Source organism: Myotis lucifugus, unplaced genomic scaffold (genome assembly GCF_000147115.1).
Source record: "Myotis lucifugus unplaced genomic scaffold, Myoluc2.0 scaffold_15, whole genome shotgun sequence".
Classification (NCBI taxonomy): Eukaryota; Metazoa; Chordata; class Mammalia; order Chiroptera; family Vespertilionidae; genus Myotis; species Myotis lucifugus.
Genome location: NW_005871063.1, coordinates 14,141,337 through 14,155,376, shown reverse-complemented (window position 1 = coordinate 14,155,376; position 14,040 = coordinate 14,141,337). Strand labels below are relative to the sequence as shown.

Sequence of the window (14,040 nt, the reverse complement as noted above, 5' to 3'; positions counted from 1 at the left end):
AAAAAGAAAGAAAGCACATAACAGTCATCATCTAGCTTTGATCAGCCTATCAGGAAGTTTGTCTCTCACTACGGTAACAGCTTCAGTTCAGTTCGTTATAAATTAGTGCAAACTAGTGAGAGTGTAAAAATATAAACTCTGGACTTTCAGGCTTTCGATTTATTTTGCTCTTTTGGATAATTCATTCCAGAACATCGTAATGTTCATTTTTAAATTGTCAGCATTTTAATAAATGGAATTTTTCCACTTTTTCCTTTTGGGACTGTCAGGTATTGGGACTGTCAGGTATCAATTTATTTTCCTTTTAAAAAGGATGCTACATGTGACAGACAAACTGAAAAATGTGATTTTTACGTTATCCTTGGTGGTCAAGGGTATCTTAAACAAGTGAGTCACAGTACTGAATTATGTCAGTGTCCCCAATCTCTCATTTGGGGAAGGAAATACAGTTCAACTTAGAGTCATAATTGCTTGGCTATGGGGACAGCTAATGGAGTTGCTCTATTTGTTAGCTCCAGAGCAACTTAGGTATTAAAATACTCTTTTGGGTAGAATGTGGAGTGCAGACTTTAGTCTTCATTGAAATGCATATATCTAGCACTTTGATTAACTCAAGTGCTGAATGACAGCAAATCTGGGATGTTAATTATAAAAAGACATTGTTGTCATAGGCAAAGCTCTGACTACTGGACTTCTAGCCAGTAAAATGAGAATAAATCTGTAGGGCTGTGGTAATTGTGAAGAAGTTTCCATTGGGGAAGATAAAAACTCATAGCCTCTGTATCAATCTCGGGGTGAGCACCGCACAATTTTAGGGGGTGCTGTTCACACAGGCTAAGGCATGAATGGATTTCACACCTGTAGTTAACTCTTGGAAGTTGATTGGCAGGAAAGATTGCAACTAGTCATGGCCAATTCAGTCTGAATGACTCTTTCAGCTTTGCTTTGCAATTTTCTCATGCTCATATACTTAAGACTTCAGTAAATCACATTTAAAAACACTTGCCAATTGGATATTCTAAAGACTCAAGAGGTAGCATGATATTGTGCAATGAACACTAGCCTGGCAGTAAGATAGAAATTGTCTTCAAATGCTGCCACTTAATCACTGGGATGGTTTTTGAGACATCACTTAAACTTGATTCCCTGACTAACTAAAATGATGAATTAGCTTATTTCTTAGATACTGTTTATCTTCTGCCAATTGCATACTTTTAAAATTCTAGTCAGTGGAGTTGAGGAGACACTATTTTATATAGCCTAATATAACTTTTAATTTAAAAATGCTAATATCTACTTAGAGTAAATATCTGAGAAAGCTCAGTCAAAATTGTGGCACTTTGCTTGACAAGGCAGAGTTTCTAAATATCTTCTGAATTTTAACCTGATGATTAGACAAATGAAATGGTGAAATAGTCTGTCCAGTTAACCAGGTAAGAAGATATAAGACTCCACATCTTCAAACAACGAAGCTGTTCAAATTTTGATGTTACTTTACAGTGTCCCTTATTAAACATTCAGCTTTTAAAACCAGTATTCTAATAAAGTGACATTGTATTATTCAGTTTTTATGGCAGTAGTAACTTAGCACTTATTTAATCCAGTCATCTGTGACTTATATAAACTTATCCTGTAAGAAAGAAAACCAAACCATAAAGGCAAAGAAGAGAGAATGTTGGAATTAGTATCCATCTTGTAAAAAGAAGAAAACAAACACACATATGCATAAAACTAGTTTCAAAAGCAATAACCCTCAAGATTAATGTTTTATCTGTTCACCTCTTGAGTGAAACACTAATCATTTACTCATCTAGCTATTTTTGTAGATTCACTGTCAAATGTTGAAGTGTTTGGCAACATTAGAATAAATGCCTTATTATTTTTCATTTGCATGTTCCATGCAGGGATTACTGTACCCTTGCAGTGACACAATGCCATTGCTTCTCTCTGGGAAGCTTAGGAATGGCCAGGTACCTGTAAAGTGTAATCAGTGCTCTTCAGATGATCTACATTCTATGCTGATCTAAATAAGTTATATATTACAGTAAAGTGCTACAATGACACTAGTCTCAAACAGTAGTAAGACACATTTTTTTCTCTGAAAAAGTCAGCAGCGATGTGAGTCACATGATGATGAGGATGCTTGTCAGTCTCCATTCCAGTGAAAACCAGCAACTAGCATGATCTAGAACAATTTGTCTCCTCCTGTGACTTCTAAAACTATAATTTTAGGAGCAATTATTAAAAATCCAGTTTCCCATAAAGTACTTTTTAAAAAATCTTTTTAGTAGTTGCACCTGAAAGTTTCATGAGCATTTAATTTGCTGATATCCATTTTTATTTCTTCAGGCTTCTCACGTCGGTAGGTTACTGTTCTTGTGCAAACACTTTGCAGAATTGACTTGTCCTTAATGGAGAAGAAATATTAGCATTAATTAAGGACCGAAATACTGGAAGTAGGTAATGACATACTGATAGTAATTCTTTTTTTAGAATTCACTGACCTTTTTTGAGGCCGACACCCTGTAATCTGCTGAGGACTTCATTTTATTACTATTCCATTGTAATATCACCTGTCTAATGATAAGGACTTTAAGCAACCCAATCAAGAATGTAACTATGAAAATGATGAAAAATATCCTCACATAGCTTGGACTAGAGAAGCATTCTGTAATGAAGCAAACAAATAAATTGATTAAAAATGGGAATGAGTAAGTCAAAGGATTCCAACAAGTAAACAGAGTTTATCATCTCAATGAATAGGAGCAGGGATCTTTGCAAATTTACATTTTGAAAACAGAGGACTGCCATTACTGTAGATTCAAAGAAGACTCTCAAATTTTTATTACACACTTATTAAAATGTTTTCAACATAAAATGCTCCTTTGTAGAATAGCCACAATTAAGTATTTAATGAGAGTATTTATTTGCAGCTTGCTTGATTCTTAGTAGTATTAACTGGAATATACCCAAATCCATAACCAAATATAATTGTATCCATGATAGAGAGAGGGACAGTTTTTGTGATGTGTTCCCTTGATCACAAGTGGAAACTGGGATTTAAAAAATTATTTAACAGCACCCCTCATTAGCTTATGTTCCCCTTGTTTTGCTCCTCTTCATTTGTTGCACACCAGTAATGGAAAATAAAGTAAACATCTGCAGAAGCTAAAATCAGTACTACTCTAACAGATGAATAAATATTTCCTTTGAAATTGCAGTGTCACTTTTCATGATTATTACACATAGATTCTCCAGGAAATAAGAGTGTCCAGTTCAGGACAATACACAAAATCTCTTTCCTCAATTTTTCTTTTTCTTTCTTTCTTTACTTGTCTGTTAACCAAGTTTTACATCTAAATATTCCACTTGTAGTGTTTTAAGAGTAAGTAATTACTAGCTGGAAAAGGATATGCCTCATTCAGAGGAGGAGCATGCTAGGTCTCTGTTTTAGCACTAGACTTTTGGCAAACTCTAGTTGGAAAGTCTAAGACTCTGTGGCTGCCAGAGGTATTATCCAAATCTAAGAGAAACGTGGTTGCACAATATGTCAGTATTCCACAGAACTTACCAGCTGTCCCAGACTCAAAAAATTACCTCCTGGCCTAAAGAGGCATGTGTTTTTGCCTCTTCTTTAGACTTTGGGGCTTCACCTAAACGTCTGAAGGTCTCCCTGAGAGGGCCTTTCAGGAGGGGACCTGTCAAGACTTAGAAAAGCAATCACCCGCTAATGGGTGATCTATGTCTGAATTCCCAGGGATGACCAAGCGTGCTTTTGAATAAGCCAAGAGCTCAGTAACAAGAGCAAGGGCTCCTCTCCAAATGGGAAGACAGAGCGCAGTTTTCTTTTGGTCAATGATAAGATTTCCTTGAAAGAAAGGTTAAAGAGAGGCTGGAGGACTACTAATTGGAATAGAAGCACCAAACACAAAATGCAAGTTTTCCTTTGTTTCACACACTGAGAATCCAGGATGCTCGATTCAACAGTGATGCCCTTGGAGTCTTTCACAGCGACCTCAAAGTTTGTGACATGCATGCCTTCCATCCTGGCAGACTGTCATTTCCCCTAGCTGACTCAGAGCTACTCAATCAGCTAATATCCTTATAGGGGGCATGTGGCTTGATCCCACTTACTGGCTTCTCGCCTAGTAGAAGCTTAACTAGAAAGACCAAAGAACACTCTTTAAGTGTGATTGAATGAATAGATAATAGAGGTGGCTAACACATGCCCTTTCTCTCTCCTTGCACAAGAGTTGTGAAGGGGAGGGGATTCCCCTAGCTACCCATACATTTTACAGATGTTTATAATGGGTTAGGATACATGACATTTTCAGGGCCCAAATCTGCGTGCATTTTTTAAATGTCATTTTGGATCAGCAAACATTAAGCCATGGCCATGACTATCATCTTGTTTAGGTCAAGTAAGGGCTTTTTCTAAGGAGCTTTAATGGAATACTTTTTGTAACCACACTTAGGTCACAGTAGGTCTGTTTACTTAACATAATAAATGACATGTTGACAGTAAGGGCTCCATTTATTAGAAAAGGCACTTGGCTTTTGGGAGTGATTGCTACAGCCCCAGCTGGCAGCACATGGGCTCTTTTCAGAGCCAAATTCAGTATGGGCTAAAATCAGTATGGATGGGAGGGAAGAAGGAAGCAAAACTCGAGAAAGTTTATTATTTTGTACGCTCTCTGTAAGAGCTGGGATTATTCTTACAGATTAAGAGAGATTATAGTAGCAGTTAAGAATGTTTTCAGTGAAGTCATAATTTTATTATGTGTCATCTTTTAATTTACATAATTCTTTCATGTTCACTGGCTCATTTAATCTTACACTACTCTGAGATTGGTATTACTATCTCCATTTTACAGATGAAAAAAACTAAGGCACAGGGAAATATTGTAAGACACTGATATTTCTTAACTACTATGTCAAGGGACATGGCTTAAGCCAAGGTCTTCAGACTAAAAGTTCCATACCCTTTCCATTGTGTCACCTTTATAAACATTCACGCTAACTTTTATTTATATCATAATGAAAAGTATCAGGAAGGAATAGCCCTTTTGAACTTATGCACTTTACAAAAGCAGATCATTGCTACTTTGAATATTTTGGCTTCACCCGAAACATGAAAATGTTGGTTTGACACGAGGAAGGTTATAACTGGAAGCAAGTTTGGTTTATGAAAAATAATTATGGCTCCATAGATATTGTCTCTAAGGGTGAAATTGACTCCACATAGGAAACTCCTTGGTTCACTGAGGCCTCTCTAGAAAATATGTTCGGTGTACTTCCATGGAGATGCACAGCATGGGAACTTACCTGGGTAGTTAAGAAGGGGGATCTAACAGTTCAGCCAACCGTGGCAGACACACTCAGCTAATTTTATTGAGTACCATCTTTGAGATATTGAAAACACTGAAGCAGTTAGTCCATTCTTTAGGATGGTTGCTATGGACGCTTTTGGGGAACATGATTCGATACTTTCTCGGTGCTTTGCTTACTAAGCTTTGGCTTACCTGATGTTTGGTCCACATAATGCTGTTGCATGAAAGCACATGAGGATTTACACCGCTCAAGTATAGCTTGAGACAGATTGTGGGGGTGAAGGCATTGCACACAATTCCTGTAAGGGGAAACAGAAATGGAAACATATAAACTTTAAAAGGTGGTAGCCTGTAGTATTTTCTATAAGAAATAAATTAGAATACTGCTTTAGGACAGCAGTCTTGTAAAACTGGGAAAGAAAGCTATGACAATTATTTGTAATTTTGGCTGAATTTAATACCATGGCAAAGTTACTTTCTAACCACTTAAAATAGTTTAATAATGTATAAAATCAAAATAATGATTTTTCTGCCTATTTTTTCTTCTAGGATTTTTAGGGTTTCAAATCCTACATTTAAGCCTTTAATCCATTTTGTGCTTATTCTTGTATATGGTGTGAGAAGGTGGCCTAGTTTCATTTTTTTGCATGTATCTGTCCAATTTTCCCAGCGCCATTTATTGAGTAGACTGTATTTACTTCATTGTATGCTCTTGCCTCCTTTGTCATATATTAATTGACCATATAAGTGTGGGTTTATTTTTGGGCTCTTTATTCTGTCCCATTGTTCTGTGTGTCTGTTTTTATGTCAATACCATGATGTTTTGATTACTATAGCCTTGTATAATAGTTTGATATCAGGTAGCATGATACCTCCAAACTTGTTCTTCTTTCTCAAGATTGCTGTGGCAACTTGGGATCTTTTGTGGTTTCATATAAACTTTTAGATTATTTGTTCTTGTTCTGTGAAAAATGAACTTTGGTATTTTGATAGGAATCACATTGCATCTGTAGATTGCTTTGGGTAATATGGACATTTTAATGATGTTAATTCTTCCTATCCATGAGCAGGGTATATGCTTCCATTTATTTGTATCTTATTCAGTTTCTTTCTGGAGTGTCTTACAATTTTCTTAGTACAGGTCTTTTATCTTCTTGGTTAAATTTATCCCTAGGTATTTTATTTTATTTTTTGATGCAATTGTAAATGGGGCTTTTTTTAGTTTCCATTTCTGACAGTTCATTATTGGTATAAAAATACAACAGATTTCTGACCTAGAGGGTATTATGCTAAGTGAAATAAATTGGTCAGAGAAAGATAAATACCATATGTTTTCACTTATATGTGGGATCTAAAGAACAAAACAAATGAACAAACAAAATAGAAGCAGACCCAGGGATACAGAGAACAGACTGATAGTTGCCAGAGAGGAGAGGAGTTTAGGGACTAGGTAAAAAAAATGAAGGGGTTAAGAAGTAAAAATTGGTCATGACAAAATAGTTATGGGGATATAAAATACAGCCTAGGGTTGTAGTTAATAATATTATAATAACTGTATGGTGCCAGGTAGGTGCTGGAAATATCAGGGAGGAACATTTTGTAAAGTATATGATTGTCTAACCACTATGTTGTAGACCTGAAACCAATACAAAACAATATTAAATGTAAACTGTAATTGAAAAATATTTATAAAATGACTTTTCCATCTTGAGAAGAAAATCTATAGGAAATGAATACTCTTAACACACACACACATACACACACACAAACTAGCATAGATGTTTTAGAAGATGAATATTAGACACCAATAGAAAAGTTTAGCAATAAATACACAGTTCAAATTTTTGTTTAGTTCTTTAGAATTAATTCCATCATTATGTTTAGGAAATGCATTTCTAAGAGAGAGACATAATTTGCTATGCATTCTTTAAAAAATTTTACTTGTGCTATTAATCCAAGAAAGTGGAGGTTATAAAAATTTGAATAAAACAAATTGGACGGCACAGTGATGTTTAGAGTAGTGGCTTTTGTTTGAACAGGGCTCAAACTGTTATTGGGAAATTAATTATTGGCACAAAACAATAATGCTATCTTTATTTAACATATCACCTTTCATTTATCCATCATTTATTTCTTTAGTGCTTCATAACCACCATCATCCTATCTAATAAAAGAGAAACATGGTAATTAGCCGTACCTCCGCTACCCTTCCCATTGGCTAATCAGGGTGATATGCAAATTAACTGCCAGCCAAGATGGCGGCCGGCAGCCAGGCAGCTTGAAGCGAACATGAAGCTTGCTTGCTTCAGTGACGGAGGAAGCCAACGTTCCCCGCCTGCCACTGCTGGCCTCTGAGCTTGCAGTTTGAAACATTGTTACAAAATATAGAAGCTAAACAAAACCCCAGAAACCTGCTTTCAGCCAGCCGGGCCTCAGAGCTGGAGTTGAAACAGTGTTTCGATTATAGAACCCAAACAAAACAGATACCTGCTTTCAGCAGCTGAGGCCTCAGAGCTGGAGCCAAGCCTCAGAGCTAAAGCTGGCCCAGAATAAAAAAAAAAGAAAAAAAGGAGCGGTTGGGAGCTTCAGTCACCCGGCAGCCTGAAAACAGCCCTCAGCCCCTCACCCAGACTGGCCAGGCACCCCAGTGGGGACCCCCACCCTGAAGGGGGTGTGACCAGCTGCAAACAGCCATCAGCCCCTCACCCAGACTGGCCAGGCACCCAAGCGGGACCCCCACCCTGATCCAGGACACGATTCAGGGCAAACCAGCTGGCCCCCACCCGTGCACCACGCCTCTATCCTATATAGTAAAAGGGTAATATGCCTCCCAGCACCGGGATCAGCGGAGCCACGAGGCCTCCAGGCACCGGGATCAGCGTGACGGGGCAGCGCCCAAACCCCCTGATCGCCCTGCGGCTCTGTGTGTGACAGGCGGCAGGGCCACAACCTCCCTATCCGCCCTGCTCTGTTCGTGACAGGGGAAGGCGCCCCAACCCCCTGATCGCCCTGGGGCTCTGTGTGTGACAGGGTGCGGCACCCCAACCCCCTCCCCCCCATGGGCCCTGCTCTGTGTGTGACAGTGGTGGCGCCCCAACCCCCTGATCGGCCCTGCTCTGTGGGTGATAGAGGGCGGTGCCCCAACCACCCCCCACGGGCCCTGCTCTGTGTGTGACGGGGTAGAGCCATAACCTCCCCATCGGCCCTACCCTGAGTGTGACAGGGTGCGGCACCCCAACCCCCTGATCCGCCCTTCTCTGTGTGTGACAGGGGGCGGTGCCCCAACTCCCCTATTGGCCCTACTCTGTGAGTGACAGGGAGGAGCTCCTCAACCCCCTGATCGGCCCTGCTCTGTGCGTGACACGAGGGAGCTCCCCAACCCCCTGATCGACCCTGCTCTGTGCGTGACAGGGTACAGAGCCCCAACCCCCCTGATGGGCCCTGCTCTGTGAGTGACAGGGGGCAGCGCCCCAACCCCCTGATTGGCCCTGCTCTGTGCGTGACGGGGTGGTGCCGCAACCTCCCCATCGACCCTGCCTTGAGTGTGACAGTGGGCGGTGCCCCAACCCCCCAATCGGCCCTACCCTGAGCATGACTGAGGGTGGCATCGCAACCTCCCGATCCGCCCTGCTCTGTGCATGACGGGGCGGCGCCCCAACTCCCCAATCAGCCCTGCTCTGAGCCTGACCAGGGGCTGCACCTGGGGATTGGGCCTGCCCTCTGCCACCCGGGAGCAGGCCTAAGCCAGCAGGTCGTTATCTCCTGAGGGGTCCCTGACTGCGAGAGGGCACAGGCCGGGCTGAGGGATCCCCCCTCCCCCCCGAGTGCACAAATTTTTGTGCACCAGGGCCTCTAGTTCAATAATACTATCTAACATTTTTCTATGATTACTGTGTATAAGTACAAAATTTTTTTATATGAACCATCTAATTTAATTCTTTCATAGAACTATAGCAAGGTATTATTATTATCCTCATTTCTGATATCAGGAATATTGACAGAGGCTATCCTCAGAAAATTCACAGAGAATTTCAACAACTTGCCCTAGATCAAACAGCTAATTAATAGTAAGCTGGAAGCAAGCAACCCCTAAGTCATCACATTATAAACCTTAAACTTGCATAAGGTTATATGCCAATTATATATCTAAAAAGCTGGGGGGGAAACCAATGAACTGTTATAAATACTGAATATTATTATTAAAAAACCCCACCTTATTATCAAAGTTGAAGGCAGTGAATGCCTTGTTAAATTCTGATACTCCACAGCTATCTAGTGGCCAAAAATTGGAATATAAGTCTTAAAATTCCCAAATCCCCCACTCAGTTCTCTTTTAGCATGATGGTAATTAATTTGGAGGAGAAGATGCAGCACTTCTAGGGTTATGAAAGGCAGAATTAAAAAGGACAAGCATAGCTGTAATGGAGTACTGCTTTATGCATGTTTGGAGTCAGAGAACACATACCAGTTTTCATTGCAGCCTGTGTGACATGTGGGGCAGTGTTCACAGAAGCGGCCGAAGCTTCTGGGATCAGTGCACTCGCACCTGCCACATACACACGTGCCTCTTCCACTGCACACTTGGCCCTTTGGATTGACGCAGTGCTGGGCTGATGTTGACGGGCACTGGCACCGATCTCCTTCCCAGCCGCTGAAGCACTGGCATCTGCCTGCTTCACATTCTCCGTGCCCTGCAACAGACACCACAGGACCTGAGTTATTATTGGGGCCACCGACTTTGTGAAGCTTTTCCAAATGTGAATTCCCTTCCCGTTTCCATGGAAACACACTGACAGTGAAGTGAGTGCAAACAACATCATTTTCTACTTGTCTGACATAAACAATGCCAGGATGTAGTGCAGCCGTGGGCAAACTACGGCCCGCGGGCCGGATCTGGCCCGTTTGAAATGAATAAAACTAAAAAAAAAAAGACCGTACCCTTTTATGTAATGATGTTTACTTTGAATTTATATTAGTTCACAGAAACACTCCATCCATGCTTTTGTTCCAGCCCTCCGGTCCAGTTTAAGAACCCATTGTGGCCCTCTAGTCAAAAAGTTTGCCCACCCCTGATGGAGTGTCTACTTCCAAAGCTGTTAAAGTATAATCTCCTGATGCTATTTTATTGTGCTGACAATTGTGAAGTCTGCCCAACTACTTGAAAGTCACTGTATATTCAGTTTTAAATTAAAAACACAAATATAACTAAGCTACCAAGACTGAAGTAATGTTAATTGCCTGACTTGAAAACAGGGGTATTTGATTAATAGCTTCCATAATTTATTCTCTTTGTCTCTCCTTATTGTCAAGGGCCTGAGGCAAATTTTCTAGTGCTTCAGTTCTGGAAGTTTAAAGATAAGATTTCTAGGGAAGCCAAACTAATTGTTTCACGTCTTCAGGAGATCAGTTGGCAGGGACCATCAAAAGTATGCTGTGCACTATTATTATAAGGGATTGAGAGAAAGCAAGGTGGTAGATGTGTATGTTTGTTGGGGTTGGGGCATTTATGCCAACAAATAAGGAAAAACACTAGTTATATGTAGTTAACATATAGAAATATCCAAGATTTAATATGCTAATGTGAACTGGAAGTCTTCAAGAGGGGGTACATTTTATAGGATTATGTAGTGTTTCTCCGGCTTATTTAGCCACAGGCTCCTCCCTCTCTCTCTCTTTCTCCCTCCATCTCTCCCTCCCTACCTACCTCCCTCTCTGCCTCCCTCCCTGCCTCCCTCCCTCTATTGCAGAGCACTTCACAAGGTAACTGTTACATAGAGTGTGCTGTTGGATTGGCTAAATTTGCTAGGCGTAAAACTAATGAGGTTCAGGCCAAACAAATGCCTGCCAGACCCTGTTCCCTGTAAGCAGGCTGCACCACTGATCCTAGGCAGCCGACCTGTGAACATGTGTTTTTATTCTCAAAGGAAACTAGTGAAGAAAATGCTTGTCAGCCTACAGTTTGCACTTACAATTTATATACAAATAATTCAAAACAGATTCTCAGCTGCCTGTGTGTCAGTAGTATCATAGTCATATAGAAGAGCGCCAGTAAATTAATTTTTGATATCTATATATATAAAGGCTAATATGCTAAGTGTCCGTCCAGGTAATGACATCACTTAGCCATGCCTGGCTTCCTCTCCCTAGCGACGACTAGCCTCCTTGCAGTTCCTTCAGCCCAGGTTTTATAGTCAGGTGGAAACATTTCACACTTGAACCAAATGTATGTGAAGCGTTTTCCAGTGACTCATCTCATTTGATCCTCACAGAAGTCCTGGAGTAGATAGATAGGAGATTTAGAAAGCTTAGAAACTCGACCCGACTGAAAAGAAGAACTGGTGGACCTTGAAAATGACTTCAGGTTTTCTCACTGTGCAGAATATAGTCAAACACTACTGCAGTTAAATATTTTACCCTTTGTTCTCCCTGTGTGATCATAATAATAATCTGCTTCGTGTTGATACTTACTGCTGTGTTGCTGATAATTACTTGAAAGAGAAGTTGGGGTGCTTCACTGGGCTGGAAAAAGTTTAGTTACATCAGAAAGCAGGTCTAATTAAGCAAGTTAATTATATATATATATATATATATATATATATATATATATATATATGGCTAAGTTGACTCGATATATGATGTTCGATACATATAAAGCTCTTGCTGGCGCCGATCGCCCGCGTGTGTTTTAATCTGCCAGTGTCAATCATGAATTTGGTTGACACTTCTATTATAGAGAAAGGGTGAATAGTGATATTAAAATATTTCTTCTAATTAATTTCCTTTCAATGTGCATGAATTCGTGCACCAGGCCTCTAGTTTTATTATAAACAGAGGCTAGGATTTTCAATGCATTTCAAACTACTTTGAGATATCGACAGCTGTGGGAAAGGATCTCAGATTCTTTCTCTTCCCTCTCCCAAACAGGATTAGGTCTAAAAAATTAGCAGATAATTACTGCTTTGTTCTAAAGTCATCTATAATCCATCTTACCTATGATAGCAGGTTAAGCTGAACACATGTTTAAAATATAAAATATTTTGTGTATGTAATAGAATAAAAAGGCAATATGCCTATGCATACTTATGTGATATAGGGCAAAATTTTAGCTTACACACAAAAAATTTATTTTGTATAGCTTTTTTACTTTCCATATGCTTATGACAATGAAATATTTATCAATAATTTAATTAATGTTTGTTTACCAAAATGCAAATACTAAAAAGGCATTTTAACAATAAGTGGATTTAGCGCACTGTCACAGAAAAATTAATTCATTGAAAAACAAATGATTTGTATTAATTTTTAAGTGCTGCAGATTTTCTGGACTCTAACCTCTAGATGGCAGTAAACTGAATTAGCCAGAAAGTACTTAGGTTTCTGTTTTAAAATTTGGTCTGTGGGGGCCTCTGGGACTACTCTTCTAGATTACTAATGAAACCATTATTTTCTTGAAGAATGCTGTCTTTGACAATTTTGTGTCTGGTATTGTTCCAAAAATAAACTGGAGAGTTTTAAATAACTACAACTTTTCAATATCACCTATAATAATGCATTAAGCATTTTCCAATGAATGAAAAGTGTATTTTTATAGCTCACTATACTCTGAGCAAGCTAGAGGGAGTGACCACTTATGAGAATGAATCAGATCCTCCTAGAAGAATACCCTGATTATAGAAAGCCTGTCAGACATCATCTGTAATTTCCTTTTCTGGCATATATCTTCACAAGGGCAAGGCATACTTGAGAATAACAACTCATTTTTGTTTTTTATTTTTAACTACTTACTGCATACAATTATTTAATATATAAATATCAGAATCATGTGATATAAATTTGTTGCCATGCCTTAATTTCACGGACTCTGAAACTTTAAAAATTAAATTCAGATTCAGGGTTAGTAATTATAAAGCTGTGATTTAAAGATACTTTAACATATATGCTAATTTAAGTGACTAGTGAAAACTGCATGTATATTTATATATTTATACTCACCAGCACACAGATTTCCTTGGTGATATGGACAAGAGAAATCATCCTTTTCACAGTATTTTCCATATACTTTTCCAAGCTTAGTTTTATGACACAAACATTTCCCACAAATACAAACTCCTCGACCGCTGCAAAAAGGTTGATCCTTGTGTGACTTGCAACTCTCAGAAGGGACTTGATCTTCATCAAAATGACATTTATCCTCATCACACTGGAAACACTTGGAGTCTAGTAAAGTTTCATCTACACAATTTCTTTTAGGTCCTCTGATTTCATCACACTGACAGCTGCAGTTTCTGTGTATATGAATTTTAGTGGTTTCATTGAAACCAATAGGTTTGATTATTGCATAGCTTTTTCCTCCTGTGACATCACATTTTTTCATTGTAACTGTTACATTGAAAAGAACCTAAATTTGGGGTAGGGGAAGAGAAAAATATATGTTTTGATTATTTTTATTACCTATATCTATTAATGATATTTTGAATCAACATTCCCTCTTACAGAAATTAATATTTATAAATTGCACATGCACTCTTTCATAGATAGATGTAACATCCCTCTTTAATTTTACTTGTTTCCTAATTAATGAACTAGAGAGTTAAAGGATGCATTGACTGCTACTTTCTCTGATTTAGTCAAGGAAAAAATATCCAGGACTCTTACTCTCAGTACTTCAGATATCAATGCATGTTCATACATTTGTCTTAGTGGAGAGGTT

General features: G+C 39.1%; 1 protein-coding gene across 2 annotated transcripts in view; it reads right to left on the bottom strand.

Moving 5' to 3' along the window:
* Positions 1-278: 278 nt before the first annotated feature.
* ITGB8 (integrin subunit beta 8) overlaps positions 279-14,040 on the bottom strand; it is a 78,289-nt gene continuing 64,527 nt past the window's right edge. For both annotated transcript variants that reach the window (XM_006085061.3, XM_006085062.3), the window contains exons 10-14: positions 13,323-13,728; positions 9,796-10,021; positions 5,523-5,629; positions 2,505-2,668; positions 279-2,407 (exon numbers count right to left, since the gene is read on the bottom strand). In XM_006085061.3, coding sequence (XP_006085123.1) covers positions 2,285-2,407; positions 2,505-2,668; positions 5,523-5,629; positions 9,796-10,021; positions 13,323-13,728 — 1,026 coding nt within the window. In that variant the 3' untranslated portion in view covers positions 279-2,284. The remainder of the gene's footprint in view (positions 2,408-2,504; positions 2,669-5,522; positions 5,630-9,795; positions 10,022-13,322; positions 13,729-14,040) is intronic.